Raw genomic sequence first — 22,938 nt, forward strand, 5'->3', positions numbered from 1 at the left:
ATCTATAATCTATCTATCTATAATCGGATACCGCTACAGTTTAATTCGAAGTTGTTTAGTTGCTCTGCCCATTTCACCACGGACTGTTACAACAATATCAAGCAGCCAGGCTTCTCTCGGCGTCTCAAACGGACGAAGGGGGCAATTTCAACTAACGTTATATTCCCGCAAGCGGCAAGTAGGGATTTTATTAACGATAATTTACATTGTGTTATCTAGATCCAGCGTGATATTGTTTTTTCCTCGAGAGACATCATGGCTTGCAAACGAGCGAACGAAGCATGGCAGTTGCTCAGTGTTTGGTTGTACAAATGAACACAAAAATATTTTTTTGCTCCTTCATCCGAGCCTCTGGAGAACCAGTGGGTTATGTGAATTTCTGATGTGTAATTGTTCAAATTCAGACAGATAATCTTTCTCTCAAAGTCGTTCAACACTGTTTATGCATCAGTATATCGCGTTGCAGTGATAAGATCTTCATTCACGCGATCAACAGGCTGTCATCTGCTCAGTGCTCATCACTGAAACCTTTTATGTGATGGGAATAGATCTAAATACTTTAAAAAAAAACTTCTCATGATTCGTTAATCCCGATAGCTGTAATAGTAAAAACATATAAAAGCTGTAATAGTAAAAGTTTTCCAGATAGCTCTACATGTAATGCCAGATATTTCATATGCAAGCATGTCAGCCAATCACAGCAGTGGGCAACAACACTGAAGTCTCACAGCAGACACGCCCCTTCAAACAGAGTGTTCAAATCAATGGATGAAATCAGGCTAGGAAATATGCCTTTTATTTCTAAATTATAACAAATTTTGATCTAAAAAACATACTAACATTATAAGGGCACCCCAGGAAACATTATAAAATAATAAAATAATCCATTCTATGGCACCTTTAAATATTTTTATGTCTCAGCTGTAGAAGCCAAAATGAAACAGACCTGGATGGCATCTATATATATATATAGATATCTATACAAACTTTAAGGTGTAATTGTTACGAACTGCTCTGAGACACGAGGGTAGAGGATCCAAATGCATCTTTTATTAAAGGGGTTATCCAGAATCATAATCCAACAAGCAGAGGGTCAAGCACAGGAAGACAGTCCAAACAAACAAAACAAAACAGGCAGGGGTCAGAGACACAAGAGTAATCCACGGGACAGGCAAGAAATCCAAAAAAAAAACGAGACAAGAAAACCAGGGAAAACGCTCAGAAGTGCAGTGCAACAACATACAAAACCTCGCAGTGAGTGATGGGGTGAACCAGGCTATATGGGATGAACTAAACAAGATAATGAGTTACAGGTGAATGTGATAATGAGTGCTGATGAGTCCAGGCAGAGAATGATGGGAGATGTAGTCTGTGAGTGAACAAGATAGTCTGGTGTAGAGTGCCCTCTGGTGGCTTTCAAGGGCACTCCAGCTGGTGACCATTACATAGCCCCCCCTCAAAGGAGCGGCTTCCAGACGCTCAAAAAAAAAAAAAATGTCCAGGAGGGAGGTGGAGCGAAGGCGGACCCGGGGGCGGGATGGAGGACCAGGCCCATGGAGCGAAAAGAGGACCTGGAGACTGCGGCAAGACGGGAGGCCAGGGCGGTCAGGTTCAGGCGTGTCGGCGGCCACCTCTGCTGAAGGCTCAGGTTCAGGCGTGTCGGCGGCCATCTCTGCTGAGGGCTCAGGTTCAGACGTGTCGGCGGCCATCTCTGCTGAGGGCTCAGGCGACGTGGCGGCAGCCATCTCGTCTGGAGACACTGGTTCGGCGGTGGCGGCGGCCATCTTGTCCGGAGACACTGGCTCGGCGGCGGGCGTGATGTGAACAGTCTCTGGATCGGCAGAAGGGACGTCGTGAAGCTCTGGCTCGGCAGAAGTGACGACGTGAAGCTCTGGCTCGGCAGGACTGACGTGAAGCTCTGGCTCGGCAGGACTGACGTGAAGCTCTGGCTCGGCAGGACTGACGTGAAGCTCTGGCTCGGCAGGACTGACGTGGAGCTCAGGCTCGGCAGGACTGACGTGGAGCGCAGGCTCGGCAGGACTGACGTGGAGCGCAGGCTCGGCAGGGCTGACATGGAGAAGCTCAGGCTCGGCAGGGCTGACGTGGAGAAGCTCAGGCTGAGAGGATGCTGTGAGATTGTGGGACCTCTCATCCACAACGCCCACAGTAAAGCACACGCCACTTATACGAAGGGCGATGTCAATATATTGGCTTAAGGTCCATTGAGGGGTGTTATCAGGCATGAGGTAATCTATAATGTCCGTAAGCCCATAACGGAACATGTCCTTTAAGACACCCTCATTAAGGTCCACCTCCTGGCAGAGCTCACAAAACTCCTCCACATACCTCTCAATAGGGCGGTCATCTTGGCTGAGACGCATGAGTCTCACTGCTGGATCCATGTTAGGCGAAGTTTTCTGTTACGAACTGCTCTGAGACCCGAGGGTAGAGGATCCAAATGCAGCTTTTATTAAAGGGGTTATCCAGAATCGTAATCCAACAAGCAGAGGGTCAAGCACAGGAAGACAGTCCAAACAAACAAAACAAAACAAAACAAAACAAAACAAAACAAAACAGGAAGGGGTCAGAGGGACAAGAGTAAACCACGGGACAGGCAAGAAATCCAAAATAAACCAAGAGACAAGAAAACCAGGGAAACCACTCAGAAGTGCAGTGCAACAACATACACAACTTTGCAGTGATTGATGGGGTGAACCAGGCTATATGGCCTAAACAAGATAATGAGTTACAGGTGAATGTGATAATGAATGCTGATGAGTCCAGGCAGAGAATGATGGGAGATGTAGTCTGTGAGTGAACAAGATAGTCTGGTGTGGTGTGCCCTCTGGTGGCTTTCAAGGGCACTCCAGCTGGTGACCGTTACAGTAATGAAACCCCCATATTTTAGCACTAGTCAGTCACACCTCAGATTTGAAATTAGTCTTCATTACAAGCTGTTTGAAGAATCTGTTGAAACTGCTCCACTACCGCCCTCACTTTGGAATACTCTTATAACATTAATTTTAAAGTCGGAGGAGCCACATAAAAGAGTGATTCATTTATCTTCCTTAATTAGTGAAACAAATATTGCAAAAAGTACTCGCACGAAAGCTTGAAAAATGTTTACCCTCTCTAGGTACCTTCACTTTAATGCAGAAGTGTTCGACAGAATTTAAAACAACTACCTTGAAGTGTTAGCCTAACTGAATAACAGAGAAACTTCACCATCCCTCTCAATATCCATCAACTTTATACAAATTATATGCTCCATTTTGCAACTACCTTTTATTAAAATGCTAATGCAGCATATCAACCACTGAGAAATGGTTACCAAATTCATCAACATAATTTAGCCCATCAGCAACAACTATTAGCACAGTGAACATAGAGCTACACACGCCACTCCCAAACGAGTGTTGAGTGTAAGCAGAAGTTTACATGTGTATAAGCTGACAGCTGAGGTAATTGAAGTGGGCTGAAGCAATGAAATATTACCAGACTAAAGCACTTAAACACAATTGCCCCATCCGACAGTCTCTGCAAGGCAAAGAAGCAATTATGTTTGTTCCTCGACTAATTGAAGCCTGGAGAATGAACTGCAACATGATTAGCATAAGAACACCTAGACTCTGTGAAGGATGGAGAGAGTTTACACACACTAATGGCTCTCTGACTGGGAGGGAGAGTGAGGGATAAAAACAAACCCTGCAAGAAACAAAAGAGAAAATGGATCGCACTCCTATATAAACCATCACGATCTCATGAAATTTGTTATGCATTTGTACATAAAATGTATTGATTTATAAATATCTTGCGTCTCTATAGCTGTGAATATGTAAATGTTTACGTTTTAGATGTTGCCAATATGTCCATATTGCACGTTTCAGCATCTATCCAAACGTACAAAAAAGTTTATTTTTGTCCCTGTAAATGTTACATACTTATGCCTACGTATAAACAATGAGACCAGGCTGCTGAAACAGTTAGACAATCCCCTGAACGAATCTTTATCTTGCAGAGTAAATACTGCTTGCATTAGCTATACTACAATGTTCCTCACCCCACAGTATCAAAGGCAGCATAAACTGTGATGTCGTCATTATAATAGGACTTCCGATGCACCGTACATTTTTTCACAACATTGCTTCAATATATGATCCTTATATCAATCAGTTTAATGACTGATGAAGAAAGCAATTTAAATAAGCAACATTTCACTGTGCAGTCAGAACTCTTCAAAAACACTTAAAGTGTTAGTTCACCCAAAAATAAAAAATAAATCATCATTTACTCATGCTTATGTTGTGTCAAACCTGTATGAGCTGCTTTCTTCTGTTGAACTAAAAGGAAGATATTTTAAAGGATAGCCATTGTTAGCCAGTTAATGGTAGCCATTGACTTCCATAGTAGGAACAAAAACAACTACGGAAGTCAATGGTACCGTCAACTGGCTGGTTACCAACATTCTTCAAAATATATGTTGTGTTCAAAAGAAGAAAGAAACTTTTGAAAAAAGAATTTTCATTTTTGGGTGAACTAACCCTTTAATGGACACACATTAGAAAAGACCATAAAGGTATTTTCACATATGTAAAAGAAGTGTGCTTAATTGTATTCAATGAGTGCTTGTAAAATATGAAAATAATAATAATAATAATAATAATAATACAGTATTATAACTGCACTTTTCCGATTTGAAGTACATTGCAAGTACTTAATGTAGATAATATAATATATTACTTGTAATAAACTTTAAAGGGTTAGTTCACCCAAAAATTTAAATTATCCCATAATTTACTCACCCTCAATCCATCCTAGGTGTTTATGACTTACTTCTTTCAGCCAAACACAATCAGAGTTATATTTAATATATATATATATATATATATATATATATATATATATATATATACATACAGTGAGGAAAATAAGTATTTGAACACCTGTCTATCAGCTATAATTCTGACCCTCAAAGACCTGTTAGTCTGCCTTTAAAATGTCCACCTCCACTCCATTTATTATCCTAAATTAGATGCACCTGTTTGAGGTCGTTAGCTGCATAAAGACACCTGTCCACCCCATACAATCAGTAAGAATCCAACTACTAACATGGCCAAGACCAAAGAGCTGTCCAAAGACACTAGAGACAAAATTGTACACCTCCACAAGGCTGGAAAGGGCTACGGGGAAATTGCCAAGCAGCTTGGTGAAAAAAGGTCCACTGTTGGAGCAATCATTAGAAAATGGAAGAAGCTAAACATGACTGTCAATCTCCCTCGGACTGGGGCTCCATGCAAGATCTCACCTCGTGGGGTCTCAATGATCCTAAGAAAGGTGAGAAATCAGCCCAGAACTACACGGGAGGAGCTGGTCAATGACCTGAAAAGAGCTGGGACCACCGTTTCCAAGGTTACTGTTGGTAATACACTAAGACGTCATGGTTTGAAATCATGCATGGCACGGAAGGTTCCCCTGCTTAAACCAGCACATGTCAAGGCCCGTCTTAAGTTTGCCAATGACCATTTGGATGATCCAGAGGAGTCATGGGAGAAAGTCATGTGGTCAGATGAGACCAAAATAGAACTTTTTGGTCATAATTCCACTAAACGTGTTTGGAGGAAGAAGAATGATGAGTACCATCCCAAGAACACCATCCCTACTGTGAAGCATGGGGGTGGTAGCATCATGCTTTGGGGGTGTTTTTCTGCACATGGGACAGGGCGACTGCACTGTATTAAGGAGAGGATGACCGGGGCCATGTATTGCGAGATTTTGGGGAACAACCTCCTTCCCTCAGTTAGAGCATTGAAGATGGGTCGAGGCTGGGTCTTCCAACATGACAATGACCCGAAGCACACAGCCAGGATAACCAAGGAGTGGCTCTGTAAGAAGCATATCAAGGTTCTGGCGTGGCCTAGCCAGTCTCCAGACCTAAACCCAATAGAGAATCTTTGGAGGGAGCTCAAACTCCGTGTTTCTCAGCGACAGCCCAGAAACCTGACTGATCTAGAGAAGATCTGTGTGGAGGAGTGGGCCAAAATCCCTCCTGCAGTGTGTGCAAACCTGGTGAAAAACTACAGGAAACATTTGACCTCTGTAATTGCAAACAAAGGCTACTGTACCAAATATTAACATTGATTTTCTCAGGTGTTCAAATACTTATTTGCAGCTGTATCATACAAATAAATAGTTAAAAAATCATACATTGTGATTTCTGGATTTTTTTTTTTTTAGATTATGTCTCTCACAGTGGACATGCACCTACGATGACAATTGCAGACCCCTCCATGATTTCTAAGTGGGAGAACTTGCAAAATAGCAGGGTGTTCAAATACTTATTTTCCTCACTGTATATCCTGGCTTTTCCAAGCTTTATAATGGGAGTGAATAGTAACTTAGATTTCGAAGCCCAAATAAATTGCATCCATCCATCATAAAAGTAATCCATACAGCTCCAGGGTGTTAAAGGGTCATGAAACCCTAAACCAAAATTTCTGAGATTTTAACAGAGGTATGTGTGTTGAACACCATTGAAGACAATGTTAGCATCTGTTAGATTTAATAGTAGGGGGAAAATGGTTAAATTTTAGTTTTTATACGCTATTTTCGTCTTCCGGGTTTAAAATCTTCATTGTGTCCACGTCACTGGCTGTGACGTGGCAGAGCACTATAGTACTTTGATGACTCATCGGTGTCTCATAATTATTAATGAGACTGAGTTTTTTATCCAATGAGAAGACACTTTCTCTTAATTATTCATGACACCATGTGGAACTTTCCAATGACAGACATGTCAAACTTTGATATCGCGTAGTAGATGAGAGAGGCAATGATGGGACGCGTGTTTGTTTTCGTGGTGCAAAAGTTCCAGTGCATCTTTCCCCGCGATGCTGCCCGAGATGGACTCTGACTGCGGGCGGCTGTTTGGCCATCAACCACGGACACTTCTAAACTATGTGTGCGAGCAACCATTCAACGGGAGAATGGTGGACTTCGGCCTTGTACACCAATGCAGTTTTCGTCTTGCGAGTGATGCGGTCCCGGGGACTTTCTATCGCTTCAGAGGTGTGTGTGTGTGTGTCTAAAATGTAACCCTGACCGTTTTACTTGCCTTCTGTTAAATCACTCGTTATTAAAATTGAGATATTTCGATAATACCTCAATTGTATGGAACGTATACTTAATTTGTGTCACTGTACATCTTTATTATGTGGGTTTAGGGGGTGCGTAGATCTAGGCTATGTAGGCTACTGAAAGTTTTTTTTTTTTAAGAGAATTTTTTTTTTTTTTAAATATATGCATTTATAGTGTGTATATAAACAAATATATATATATTATAATGACATAATTATACATATACATGTGCATTTATATGTTTTAAATACAATTATAAGGTGTCAGTGTATTTCATTAGACTATAACTTTGCCATCTATAAAAAAATCTAGCATTTCCTCACGTTTAACCACTGATTTTTAGTGACAGTCGATGACAGTTCCCCCCCTCCCCTCCCCTCTCCCCTCTCCCCTGCCGTGCCATACCACACCCTTCTTCTCACAGCCACCACGCCCAATTAAGTTGCATTTTTCAAAAAGATTGTGAGCTAGACTTGAGCTGAAAGAGGGGGGTGTCGTGACCGTTTAATAAAGGCCTTCTGAAGTGAAGCAATGCTTTTTTGTAAGACAAATATCCGTATTTATGATTTTATGAAGTATAATTACTGGCTTCCGGTAAAGTCCGTACGTGAGTCGAGATCCGGCCAAAGAGTAACCTCTGACACGATGTTTGACCATTCACTCCCATTTTAAGGCTTAGAAGAGTCAGGATATGTTTTAATATAACTCTGTTTGTGTGTGTCTGAAAGAAGAAAGTCATATACACCTAGGATGGTTTGAGGGTGAGCAAATTACGGAATCATATTCATTTTTGGATGAACTATCCCTTTAAGGGAGCTTCAAGAGACTACGCATTAATTTAAACTCTAATACATTTTCATTTAATTGCCATTAACATGCAATTATATTTAGTTCACACTATATCTTTAAAATATGCTAGTATGTTTATATATATATATATATATATATATATATATATATATATATATATATATATATATATATATATATATATATATATGCTTAAAGTGTACTTTTTTTTACAAGGGTAGTAAAGGGTAAATTGATGATATGTTTTCTCTGTTTTCCATTAAAACATTTTTTTTTTTTTTTGTTGTACAAATGTCACCTCAGATGCAGTTTAAAGGCTAAATATTAGTTTGATATACGCTGGGTTATTATAAAAACTATTTAGCTTGAACTCATTTACAGCCTGACACACTTTTGTTAATTGCTACTTACTAAGTCTAATTTTAGAATACATGTTTCCATTTACAATGCTTTTTTAAATAACACATTACCTCATACTGTGTGATCAGACCATTGGGCTCCAAAGGCTCCTCCCACTTCAGAAAGATCATATCATCCAATGGGGTGAAGGTTAAAGACTCTGGTGCAATTCCTCCTGGGACTGCAGGAAAAGAAAGAAAACAATCAGATCAGACGGTCAGATCCATCTTACTAAACACGAGTTGTTAAAAATGGTCGAGATGGAACAGGTGGAGATGCTATAGACTAGAGGGGAGGAAACTTTAGAAGGACAAATTGATGTTCTAGAAACCCACAGATCCATCTCATATCTGAGCGCAGCGGTAGAGGGCACAATGCGATTTGTTGTCTTCTTTACCAACACACGGTGTGGAATAATATAGGGCAAAAGAGAGAGAGAGAGAGAGAAAGAGAGAGAGAGAAAGAGAGAGAGAGAGAGAGAGAGAGAGAGAGAGAGAGAGAGAGAGAGAGAGAGAGAGAGAGAGAGAGAGAGAGAGAGAGAGAGAGAGAGAGAGAGAGAGAGAGAGAGAGAGAGAGAGAGAGAGAGGGAAAAAGAGAGAACACTTGATGCTATGTTTGAGAGCGAGAAAGGGATCTAACTTTCATCCAGGCCAAAGACATTCACCATGGCTACAGGCTGAAATCATCTCATTAGGGCTCAGTGAGTATGAGAGTTGGGGAAACTTATGTAATACTGAGTGTTATGAGCTATAGGAAGTCTGGCTTCCAGAAGGCTATTTAAATGCTGAGTCTTGGGCAGTGTTGAGGAAAGTTAAGGGAAAATGATTTCCTTATGCAAACAGCTAGTGCAGAATTGTTTCCCTTAAAAAAAAAAAAAAAATGTAGATGCAAACAGCAATTATGGGCCCAGCCTATAATCAAATTGTTTGTTCTGTGGTACACAGCGATTATGATTTCTTCACAAATACATCAATACCGTCAATTTGGGAAAAAAAAAAAGTGTAATATGCCACAAAGCTTCTATGCTTCCTTTGCCCTGTAAAGACTTTTTTCCCACATGGTGTACACAAAATGGCTCACAGACAAACAAAATGCATGATATGATTGCAATTAAGGACAGATTGTCTATTTATTTTCCTCTTTTCCACAGAATTACTACACTGCTAATGGAACCATATAGACTGGGTAAACCCAGCCTGATCTGCCGGCGATTTGATTTCGCGCTGCAGCTCAGGCTGGAAACCTGTACATTTATCTCTGCTGCTTCCTTTACAAATTTGCGGGAACCAATCACGAACTGGCTTATCCACCTGGCGCGCTATTGGCGGGTTTAATCCAATCCAATTCCAGAGCCGTTACGGCTCTGTCCAATTCCTTTTAACCTCTCGACGATTCTCAAAGGCTTCTTTTTAGCAAATAACTCGCTCGAGTGGGTGTAAATACCACTAACTTTCATGTTGTTGTTTTTTGCATAACCTGCAAAAATCGCTTGATTCCATGCTGCTTCTGCAAACCGCTGATCAACACGTTTGGCTACACATTTCCTGCCTGAAGTTTTCGCATCACTCTGCAAAGTACGTCACCCGGATCGTTGGTCTGATTGGTTGAAGGATTATCCAATTGCGTACAGAGTCATTTGAAATATGCCCGTTGATCACGCCTCTTGTGCTGTAGAAAATACAGAGCAGACTCCCCAGACCAATGTTCAGTCTTAAAAGATTGAGCTTGGTCAGGTGATAGCCAGACTAGGAACCATAAGAATCATTAAGTAGAATTGTAAGAGTAAGGTTTGTGCCTCACACAATTTACATATGAACACGACAGGTGACGATGGAAAAACACAAGGAGAGTGCAGCAGCTTTCGTTTCGACAGCCGCAAGACTATGCCGGACGTGGTGGGGGTGTGTTAGAAATCAAGAATAGTGAGAAAACTGGCACGTAACCTGGTAAATAGAAACTCTCATGATGAGGAATACTTCAAGGAAACAGGGTTTAATAACAAATACTCCGAAAAAGGATTAACACAGGGGAAAACACATTTACATTGACAAGAACCGACCATAAACTGAAAGAGAAATAAATACACAGGGAACTTAACGACAGACAGCTGAAAGTAATCTGTAACCAAGGATTACGTCCCACCCCCTATGCTATAAATACCACCTGCCCAAACCCACCATTGACATGTCATGGAGCAATATGGGTTGGAGATGTGTGTTGCTTAAACGCTCGAGTTTTATTCCGTTTTCCAACTGTACGTTGGTTAAGAATGAAATGGCTAGAATTTATTCACACCTCTAACGTTACTATTGAATATTGAAATGGATCATCAGCGCTCAGATTCGCTTCCATGGTGCTGTCAAGTATGAATTCGCTCCGTGCACAATATGGCGACCATTGACGTTCGACTTGAGTGTGTGGGCCAGTACTTCTGGTGAAAACTTCCAGTGATCTGACAGCGAGAGCGGGAGACAGCGAGAGCGAGAGACAACAGCGACCGAGTTCTATTACCAGAGAGATCATTTTTCACAATGAGTGTTTTTAGGATTCAAGAGATACGACTTGCCTTTCAGAGGGTGACAGCCTCAGCACTTCATTGTTGTGTGCTGTTATGTACCGTTTCGTCATGTTACAACAGAGAAGTCAGCTTTCATGCATTCCCTGTTGACGCTGCGGTACGGGCTGAGTGGATGCAGAAGATCCGGAGGGATGACTTCAACCCGACCAAAAACTCGGAGATGGAGACCGAAATGTATTTATACATATATATTTATACGTATTTATACATATATAAATGTAAAATATACACAAACTTAGCTATATTAAGTTAGCTATAGTAGATTGTTTGTGTTAACTACAGTTAAAAATGTAAATTAATCACAATTATTAAGATTACATTTTTTTACAGCCGTTGTTTGTATCTATAAAGATAATTGATGCAAAGAAAGCATGTAAATGATAGATAAATTGTAGCATCACAGGACAAACATATGAATGTTCACAGGGTATTTTATGCAAACAACTCTAATCGTAGTTGTATCATATTTACAGTAGGCATAATTGTCATTGCATACTGTATGCGTATGCAGCATGAGTATGCAGAAGATAATCTTCTGTTCGTGAACAGTTGTATTTCATTCATTTTAATCTGACTATGCATCCGTGCATTTAATTGCCATTGGCTCGTGTGATAGTGATATAGATCTTAGTAGTATTTTAAGTGATATGATTGATTCTATAAACAACTATAAGAGATCATTTTCGTCTTTCTCCGGCTCCCTGCACCAGGCGTAAAGCGAAACCAGAAGTGTCTATCCGCACACTCGCTGATCGGAAATCCAACATGGCGGCCACGTGCAACTAGCCTATTGCAGTCTGTGAGGTAAGCTAAACGCTATTGGCTATTTGAAAAGGGGGAGGAGCCATTCAAGATGTCCTAGGCTTCATAGAACATCATAGACTGCTGATGCTGCACGTCATGTGGTGAGATAGGGTAAACACTGACTAGTAGTAAAAATGAGTAGTCGTCCAAAATATTTCGGAATCTAACCAAAAATCCTCACATTCCATGCATTTCCCATCTCTATACAGATGCTTGAACAAGCTGAAAAGCAGCAGAGAGTTTTTATATCCCTACTTATCATTTCTCATTAACTCTCTCTGTCTCTTTCTACAAGCATGCTGACTACCAGTAATTTAACATTACTTGCAGAATTAATTCATTCATTAACTTCAGTTCATGTTGTTTCCAATTAACCAAACACATCAAACACAAACAAGCTCCATCAGTGTACAAAATATATAAATAAACCAACAGAAAATGATAAATGGAGAGCATTCATTATGAGCCGTGTTCATTTTCAGATGGCGAGGTTTTCACTTGACCTCTGAGAGTTTCATCTTTAAGCATTTGCATGAGAATGCACCTCCAGCAAAAATGCGCTGCCTGACACACAATGTAAATAAAAATGCAAAAATAAGCAAAAATCTTTATTTCATTTTGCTGGTGGCCTTTTCTTATACATTTTTCATATACTTCCATTTAAAAGTATGATCTTCCATTTAATTATGCTGAAGCGTGGTATTCTGTGAGTCAATATTTGTGTTGTTGCTATAATTGGGCTTTGAGCACTGCGGGCAAACTGGGCCCTGGTGCGGTCGCCACATCATAATTGCTCAGATAAATACATGCCTTTGCAAAGATGGGTGCGTTATGGCTACTGACCCGTGCAAAAAAAAAAAAAAAAACCCTCTGGATAAATGAAAGTCTAATCAAATTCAGAAAGTTTATGAACAACATGGAGATAAGAAGTATAATGATGTGATTCTTCATCGGAAGCCAAAAATACTTGATTACATCAAGCTGTTTTGGAGTTTGTTCTAAAGAAAACTGTTCTTCAACACTAATGAATAAAATGCTTTATGAGTTTACAAAACAGTCCTTGAAGTGAAAATGATGGTGCTTTCAATCAAGACAATATTGTCTTACTAAAACATTTATGAATGTAGCTGTGCAAGGTCTGTTAATTTAGTGCTTGATTTTATCGTGTTAATGTTCCCCTGCATGCTAAAATGTCTGAATTATTGATTATGTAACTTAAATTACACAAAAACCTTACTAAATCAAGCATTAAATCAGAGGTCACAATGTTTTGGAAAGATGAACTGACACACTCAGAAGAGAAGTGATATCTAAAGTGTGAATAGGGACAAAGAGTCGTGATGCTTTAATGGAATGGTGCATGTTTAAATCTTGTCCTAATATCTCTTTTCCCAATATTAACCAGTCATTAATGTTTGAATCAAATGGAAGTTGCAAAGATGAGTGAAACCAACCCATTCCCACTCCCGAGGCATTTGAAGAATTGTCAAATGCCTTTAGTGTTATGGTGTTGCTTCAATGATAGACTAAGAACTCTCTTGCTTTCAATGAGAAACCTTTGGTGTCAATACCAAGACATGAAAGGAATGGAAATTTTGTCATTGTGAAATTATATATTGGGGTGTTAGTCATTATGACATATATGTTGGGTTATGGTTGTCAATTTAAACAGCCACAACAATTTTTTTTAGATTAAACTACATTTTACCCAACCCCAACCCCCACCCCTAAACATAATCATTTGTCAATGAGTAAAACAATTTAAAACACATGATACAACGGGTAGATGCAACTACAGCTAAAGCTTACAAATATTCCAAGTATTCCAAGGCCAAACGATTGCTTAAAGTGTGAGGACCTCCATTCACCGTAACATTTAAACTACAAACACATTAAAAAATTGGCCTCAAATTGAAGAAATATTACGCTAGCTTTGATTGTGAAATACTAGTGGCTTTCATGTGTTTTTTAACTGTTTGCATCATGCTAAAGTTCAGAAAAGATATGGCAACGGGATCATTTTCTGCCATTAAATACCTAAAGTTTAACTCTGTTCCTCACATAAATTTATTATATGGCTTTAGAAGACTTTAAAGAGTAATTTTTGAAGAGTAATTATCTGCTTGTTACATATTTTATATAATTTAGAAGTTTAAGGTAGGGGTGGGGTTAAATTTTGAAAAATATCTATGAAAGTATACTGTATATATATTAGGAGTGTGACGAGATTGCAATATTAAAACATAACGATATTTCTCGTTGAGGTGAAAACTGTCTCGCAATATCAACATGGCATAGTTGAGTTTGTTTCTTTTACTGCATATAATTCATACTCAGAAAGTAAAACTGAAGTGACAGTTATTACAAGATGATTAGTTTATGCCTGTCACGATTCCTTGATACAATCTGAGTGCTAGATTTAAACAAAAAATAAATAAATAAATAAATAAATAAACATCAATTGCAATTTCCCTGTGTCGACTAACTGGCAAAATACTTAAAGTGGTGCATTCTGTTGACGAAAAAATTATTATACTGTTTTCCAAGGGTGCACAATATATTAAAACCATAAATCATAATAAAGCATAGTGCTAGTGTGAAATCACAAATGCAGAGCAAGCATTTCTATCTTAAAGATGTTGCCAAATATTAAAGATTAAGAGAACATTTTGAATTAAATGTTGTTTGGCCAATACTAAACAAGGATTTGATCATGGTGTAAAGTGTAACAACAACAATCACCAGGCCGTTATAATACATAATGTAAGTTGATTGTTTATATTATGTATATTACATTATGCATTTTAATAGTGTTGTTCAATAAAACCATGATTACTTGCTTTTGATACTTTATTTACCAATTATTAATGACTCATTGTTATTATATGTATTTCAAGTCATTTTAAAGGCTTTTGTTCATTTAGGTCTATATTTTTACTAACACATTGTTTTGCATTTTGTGACTTTCAGCTGAATAAAATACTATTTATCCACTCATATACTCATATATATCAATGAAGAATTCTTAATAGTGTTTGTTAATATAGTAACTTTTGTTTCTTAATAATGACATGGAGGACATGCTTCATTTGCATCAGGCTTCAGAGAAAAAAAAAGTAGGGTGGGGTGATTTTGTTCAATGGTAATTGTTTGGATCGTTGGTAGGTTTGTTGTTGTTTGCTATTGCTATGATCTCATGTGAGTGACATGTTTCTGAATGGGAGGGATTATTTTCCTGCCCTCGTGCCAGTGCAAAATGTCATCAGAGAAGAGTAGGGAAGTTATTTTTATCATTTGTGTGCACAGATAATTTGTTTAAAATGAACACTTAATATTCCATAAATAAATATGAATTTTGATTTCATGGTATAAAAAAAAAAAGATTTGTGGTTAACACATTATAATAAGTATAGTAATAAAGTACGTACAAACCATTAACAAACTATTAGTTTATAGTTTATTATATAGTTATATAGTAGTCTCTACATTGTTATATTGTTAGGTTATTTTCTGATGTCCTGTGACCTAGTCTAAAGTGAGTATTTACGGTAAATGAGTTGTTAACAAAAAAAAAAAAAAAAGACAAAAAAAGATTCAGTACTCACTGTCTTCCTCCGTCTGAAAGGTCACTTCTCGGCTCTCTTTCTTGCCCTCTGGATTGGCCAGAGCCAGCCTCACATGAACGGCATGGAATGGTGGTAAATCCCGCAGTGTGAAGCGGGAGGTGTTCCCCTCCACCGACAGACACTCCCTCACCGTGGCGTTATTTCCGCCAGCTCCGCCCCCAGTAGCAGTGGAGTAGCGGTAGCACAGCGACAGGGAGTACGTATGACACCGCGTCAGGTTGTATCCCACCGGCTCCCACTGCAGGAGCAGCTGACGGGACTGAATCTCTGAAGCCGTCAAACCTTTGAGGGGACGCATGGGCTCTGGATGAGACAAAAGAGGAACTGAATTATGTACACAATTATGTACATTTCACATTTTCACTCGAATTTGAGTTTGAGTTTGTTGTTACATGTTGCTAAGCTAATGACACGCTTACTCTAAAGCGATAAAACAAACGTAACATATTATCTTTATGAACTACACCAAACAGAAAGGTTTTAAATACCTTTCAGTATTGAATGAAAAATGTGTTTTCAATATAATCATAGTTTTTCCTGCCTTGTCCAACATCTTGGATTATTTATTTATTTTCACTGTGCTTGTCACAGTGCATTATGAGATTGCCTTCTCCAAGAATAACATTAGAAAACGTGCTGTACAGTTCTGAAAATAGGTCAATGACATGGCGTGTCAATTCTGGTGTCCAAAGCATATTCATAATATAAAAACTGTATACATTTTTAAATGCACTTCATTAAGTGACTCAACTTCCCCCTCTTTAATTACTCATGTGAGAATTCATTGTAAATAATTAATTTTTAAGGAACTATTGAGCTCAAAAGTCCCAAAATGTCATTCCGGGTAACTGTCCCGGCTTAAAATCTGAATACAAAAATGTAAAAAATATAAATAAAAGTATTTAAAATCTACTTGGGCATAACTGTGTTGATGTTTTCAAAGATACCTATTAGTGATAATACTAAGCTTATTTACATTTTTATGACAGAAAGACTTTTGTCTCCAAATTGTGATTTCTCTAATGTCATTCCTGGATAACAGACATCAATGGCCATTTTGAACTATAATGCATTTTGGTATGTCATGTGACATAATATTGTATCAAAAAGAAGACCCTGAAGGAGCAGCACATCTGCAAAGGTCAGGAAGCGTCTCTTAAAATGTTGATATTTTGACCTTTTCGGTCACTGGTGCACTTTGTAGCAATATCATGTGTCCTTTTGGATAACACACATTTATAATGTTTTTATATTAAAAAACGATCTATTTGATCTAAAAGATTACCTTAAGTCAGGGGTCTCCAACCTTTATTCATTTGAGAGCTACTTTTTTAAAAATGAAAGTGGCTGAGAGGTACTCATGCAATACAATACTTAAATCTCTTAAATAATGTCTCATAACTCTCATATTAACAACTATCCAAACTTTTTTAGACCTAAAATATTTTTTTGTAGGCCTATATATGTCACCCTTAAATGTCAGAGAAAAGAACAAAATCAGAGATAAAAAAAAAATTATAGAAAATTGTACTTTGCATATTATACTGTAAAAACACATAATTATAGTTGATTTTATAGTGCATGATAACTAGAGATGAAATGGCATGAAAATTTAATTTCATGATTATAGTGACCAAAATGATCACGGTTATCTCAGAATCCTTTTCAAAAAGTACTAATACTACACAATAAAATCAATTCACCAAGTTTTATGTCGAAAACCAGCAAATAACAAATAAACTTAGCATCAATATGCACTTTTTGTTTACATAAACATTAAAATAATAACATTAAAAGTGATGGCCAGATTTTAAAGGAGTGTTCAAATAAAGTTTTGACAAAAAAAGTTTTTATAAAAATACAAACCTTGCATATTTCAGCCTTTTAAATCATTTTTATAAAAAGAATGAGTCAAAAAAGATAAATTACTGACATTTACAATGCACATTAGCTTATATTTTATTATTAATAGTCAAATCCGGTCCGATTTTCCCGTGGCGTCTGTCGTTGCTATGCAACCATGCGCTCTCCACAGACAAAGAAGTTTTAATAGCTAATGGATTTCCACCACCGAAAAACGCTTGCTGTAGCTAAGCTCTGCTACAAGATTTATTTACGGTGAAGAAAAAAACACCCGTAGTGTTTGGGTGCACCACCATCCTTCATGTTGACTCAAAAAAAAAATTGAAATAACGATCTTGAGCGCGCAAAAGACGCAATATGTGAACAGCCCTTGGCGAGCTACCTCCAATCAGGCCACAAGCTACTGGTAGCTCGCGAGCGACGTGTTGGAGACCCCTGCCTTAAGTGATGATAGCTAAGTTGTAGTTTTCCTTAGGTGGTTAAGTTAGTGCCTGATTATAAAGAAAAAAATTATTTGTTTTGTCATTCCTGGATAACAACATGTCATTATTGGATAAAAAAAAAAAAAAGTCCTCTGTTAGCCAGGACATGTCATCCGTTATCCAGAATGACATATGCATAACAATCTAGTTTTTAATTAACATTTGTAAACTTTTAGGCATAGTTATTATAGTTGTATTATTAACATTAATATGATTTACATAATTGTCGTTTCTTGCCATATTTTTGCTGTCATTCATCTAGATTTCATATGATTCAATGAGTCACATGGGTCATTATCATTGAATTGAATTTTGTAATGTTAATGGTCAAATCATGAATACTGTAATCATATTTATTAATATATCAACATTTTATTAAAGCTTTAGTATAGCTTCTGGTGTTTTAAAGTCAATTCTGTCCTTCCAGATGCCTCTGTCTAATAAAGAGAGGCAGATACGGTTCAGAGCCAGCATAAACGCAGATGAAGAAGCTAGGGCTGAGTATCGTCGAAAAAAGAGAGCAAGGTATTATAGTGATGACTCAGTTGAATGATAATATGTCAGTAACAAGCAAACTTGAAATATTAATCGAAATAGGTTCACACTCATTTGCAATAAGCCTAAATATTTTAGCTGTATAATGTGTTGGACTATACCCTTTGCCAATGTTTATGAAGCATTATAATTTTACAGATTTGCTGTAAATTTTACAGATTTTTAAATCATTAAAAACTTGTCAGTGTCTCTTACTTTGTTTCAAGTTTGAGCGTTGGAAAGAAAATATGATACTGAGGATGGTTTTTATGGTAATCCTTAAAAATATTGCAGAATGTCCTTCCGCCTAACAGTATGTCATTCCAGCTAACAATAACACAGGCAATTAATTTAACCCATATTTGTGCATTAGATTACACAATTCCGTTTTTTGTTGAGTTAATGATAAAACAAGTCTACTTTACTTTATTGGAAAACATTTTTAAACATTTTCCAGCTTTTTTTCTGAATTTTGCAGCCAAAAAATGAGCCCATGTCTATTTGAAATCCCAAATTGATTATATTAATCGTGATTAAAATGTAGTTTTCCGAGCACTAATTGTTTGTTGAGCTCCAATTATGGATATCAGTACATTTGTATATGCCAACAATGATAGAAATGTAATTAATTAAAAAAAAATATTACGTTACCCAGGAATGACATTTTCATGGGGAAAAAGGTCTGATTCACCAAAAAAAAATGGTTAATTACATTCTTGAAATATGTACGTCATTGCAGGAGTGGGATTTAAGCAAATCATATCATTAGAGAAGTCCTGGTTTTCAATATAAAGCATTTGGATTTACTTTTGTTTATTATGGGCCTGTTTGGTGTTTGGTTTTCTAGCAAGATCTGGCAACTCGAATCAGTAAAGGCTCATACCTTTTTTACCTCATACCCAGTGATTTTCACACAGAAGAGAGACACCTTTCTAATGTGCATTTAAATGCGTCATTAAAAACTGGTTGTTCAGTTTGGTTCCATACACAATGCATAGAATTTTTGTAAACGCAGTTATAACTTTAGCTTTTTTGGGAGTCATTTGGTTGTGGTCCAATGCGATTGTCAGTCCTGTAAGTTACTGGACTTTTTAGAGTTTAAAGCTCTAAAAGGTGAATTGACAACCAGATTTAGCTGCAGTGTCTACGTGGCCAAAAAGATCTGTAATTTGCAATTGGTTAATAAATATGTTATATATATTTTGAAACTGAGATTTATACATCATGAAAGCTGAATAAATAAGATTTCCATTGATGTAGGCTATGCTAGGATATGACAATATTTGGCAGAGAAACAACTATTTGAACATCTGGAATCTGAGGGTGCCAAAAAATCGAAACATTGAGAAAAAAAAGTTGTCTTTAAAGTTGTCCATTTATGTTCGTGATTGTGCTGCATTCACTCACATAAATAAATGTTTTATATATTTACAGTAGGAAATTTACAAAATATCTTCATGGAACATGATCTTTACTTAATAGCCTAATGATTTTTGGCATAAAAGAAAAATTTATAATTTTGACCCATACAATGTATTGTTGGCTATTGCCACAAATATACCTGTGCGACTTATGACTGATTTTGTGATCCAGGGTCACATATAGTGAATTTCCATTTCATGGAGACCATAGATGTAAATAATAAAAGTAACGTCTGTTATCTCAATTAAGTTGACAAAAGTTTAGAACAAATTTGCAGCTTTAAGTATAGCATATACTTGTATGATAAGAAAAATCTCTGAATTAGATTTCATGGGTCTTTATACAATCATAAAATAATTGTTTTCCGTTGGAAAACAGAGCGATTCATGAACTGACAGATGGACGGAACCAGAGAGAAAGAACAGTTGACCCTTCTTACTAACATGTATGAAACCTAAAGTTAAAAAGCGGTCAGAGAGAACAATAAAGTATGTTTAATATGTAATTCAAACATTTATCATTACACACAAATTATTGTTTCAAATAGCGCTCTATGAGCTAATTACATATGTCATATGTGAAGGCAGGGGTCCTTGTCTCTATTTCATGTCACTTTAACTCCCTCTCACTAAGTCTGACATGTATTTCTACCCCAGAGAGAGACAGACAGGAGACAAGCCCAGTGAGTCCTGTGTGTGTGTGTGTGTGTGTGTGTGTGTGTGTGTGTGTGTGTGTGTGTGAGAGAGAGAGTCTGTAAATACGACACAGCACATGGCTTTGCAGGATAAGTAGCTCTGCAACAAATGAACAATAATTAACACACTAATTATACTTTAAAACTAGAATCACCTTCTAAATATGAAAAGAAAGCCCTGTCAAGAAAAAAGAAAAGAAAAAGAAAAGAAAAAAATTCTGAAATTATATTTTCCATAAAGAAAACCTTTGAGATTATTAAAGCAACATAATCTGGTAACACTTTACTGAAGTATTTATGTATAATGCATTATAAAATATGTATAATGTAGCCTACTTTATAATGCATTATCTTTTTAAATAAATGTAACCAGAGTTAAAATTCATTAAAATATTTGAAGAATACTTGTTACATTCTTAAAAATTGCTGGTTTGTCATTGTCAGGTTTGGCATAGACGAAGCAGACAGAATGGTAAGTTAAATGCTTTAATTTGCAGAATGGATCGGTACAGCGAAACAGGTGAGTAAACAGTAAGTTGAATTTCAGATGATAGCTTAACTGAAGTGTAACCAAGTCTCTCTCTCTCTTTCTATTGCAGATGATGATGATGAAGGAGTTCCTTAGAAGACGGAATGGTGACTGGCTGAGAAGATCGGGATCGAAGGTAGGTATACAGGTAAGTATGGCAGAGAGTCTGTGTCATGTATAGACGAGATCAGACAATGACTGAATGTTTGTAGCAGGTATATATGGGTGAACTGATGATGAGGTCCAGGTGACCTGTAGCAGGTATATATGGGTGAACTGATGATGAGGTCCAGGTGAAAACCAAAAGTGGAACCAAAAGTCGACAGCTGGAACCTCCGAGGGCTCACCCGACCAAGGGAAGAGAGGTGGCTGATATCCGAGGAAGAACTGAAAGGGGGTGAGCCCGGTGGTACGCTGAGTGAGGGAATTCTGAGCGTATTCCGCCCAGGGGAGGTATCGGTTCCAGCTGTCTTGGTACTGGTGGCAATAAGTTCGCAGATAACGTCCTATCTCCTGAATCTTCCGCTCAGTCTAGCCATTGGTCTGCGGATGATATCCTGAAGAGAGGCTGACAGTAACCCCGAGGAGCTTGAAGGCGTGCCACACCCGGGAGATGAATTGGGGTCCCCTGTCCGAAACGATGTCTTCTGGAATGCCGAAATTTCTGAATACATGATGAAACAATGCTTCAGCTGTTTCTAAAGCCGTGGGTAAACCAGGTAAAGGTATCAGCTTGCAGCCTTTGGAAAATCTATCCACAACGACGAGCACACAGGTAAATCCACCGGATCTAGGAAGGTCAGTCATGAAGTCCACTCCGATGTGTGACCAAGGGCGTCTGGGTATAGGTAGTGGCACAAGTTTACCCTCAGGTAGTTTCCTGGGAGTGTTGGTGATGGCGCAGACTGAGCAGCCACGGACGAACCTGGAGACATCTTCGGAGATGGACGGCCACCAGTACCGCTGACTGAGGAGCGAGAGGGTACGCTTGCTACCTGGATGTCCAGAGCCCGGAACTGTGTGAGCAGAGTCCAGAAGGGGAGTACGAAGATGTTGAGGTACGAAAGTACGCCCTTCTGGACCTCCCGGCGGAGCAGGATGGCGAGAATTTTCCTGAGAGATTTGCTGGTCGATGTCCCAGAGAATGGGACTGAGGATTAAGGCTGGAGGGAGGATGGTTTCAGTACTGAGGTCCTCTGAAGATGAATGATGGAGTCTGGAAAGAGCGTCTGCCTTGCAATTCTTACTTCCTGGACGGTAAGTAACAACGAAGTTGAATCGAGTGAAGAAGAGTGCCCAGCGGGCCTGGCGAGGATTCAATCTTCTTGCCTCACGAAGATATTCCAAGTTGCGATGATCTGTAATTACTTCGAACTGGTGATTTGCTCCCTCCAGCCAATGTCTCCATTCTTCTAAAGCCAGTTTTATGGCTAGCAGTTCCCGGTTGCCGATGTCGTAGTTTTGCTCCGCCGGGGACAGCTTTTTGGAAAAGAAGGCACATGGATGGAGTCTGGGAGGCTCACCCTGCCGCTGTGACAGCACCGCTCCAACCCCAGTGGAAGATGCATCGACCTCAACGATGAAAGGAAGTTCTGGATTGGGATGGATGAGGATTGGTGCTGTCGTGAAGACTTCTTTGAGGCGATGGAAGGCTTGGATAGCTGTGGGATTCAAGGACAGAGACTTGGGTCGATTCTTTAATGAAGATGTGAGAGGAGCACTGATGAGACTGTAGTTCTTGATGAATCTTCTGTAGAAGTTTGCAAAACCGAGGAATCTTTGAAGTTCTTTGACAGATGTGGGTAATGGCCAGTCTTGGATTGTTTCCACCTTCCTCTGGTCCATCTGGATACCATGCTGATCTATGATGTAACCCAGGAACTGAACAGAGGTGATATGGAACTCACACTTCTCCAATTTCAGGTAAAGCTTGTGTTCTCTCAGTTTCTCTAGTACTTGAATGACATGACGATGGTGTTCAGCAATTGAAGATGAATAGATGAGGATATCGTCAATGTAGACAATCACAAAGCGGTTGAGGTACTCACGGAACACTTCGTTCA

The 22,938-nt window shown here is 38.5% G+C and overlaps 1 protein-coding gene across 3 annotated transcripts in view; it reads right to left on the reverse strand.

Moving 5' to 3' along the window:
- Positions 1-22,938, reverse strand: part of ptprua (protein tyrosine phosphatase receptor type Ua) — a 339,059-nt gene that overhangs the window by 90,145 nt on the left and 225,976 nt on the right. For all 3 annotated transcript variants that reach the window (XM_084132054.1, XM_084132053.1, XM_084132052.1), the window contains exons 8-9: positions 15,331-15,654; positions 8,415-8,524 (exon numbers count right to left, since the gene is read on the reverse strand). In XM_084132054.1, the coding sequence (XP_083988180.1) occupies positions 8,415-8,524; positions 15,331-15,654 (434 nt within the window). The remainder of the gene's footprint in view (positions 1-8,414; positions 8,525-15,330; positions 15,655-22,938) is intronic.

This window comes from Abramis brama (assembly GCF_963993115.1).
Source record: "Abramis brama genome assembly, chromosome: 12".
NCBI lineage: Eukaryota > Metazoa > Chordata > Actinopteri > Cypriniformes > Leuciscidae > Abramis > Abramis brama.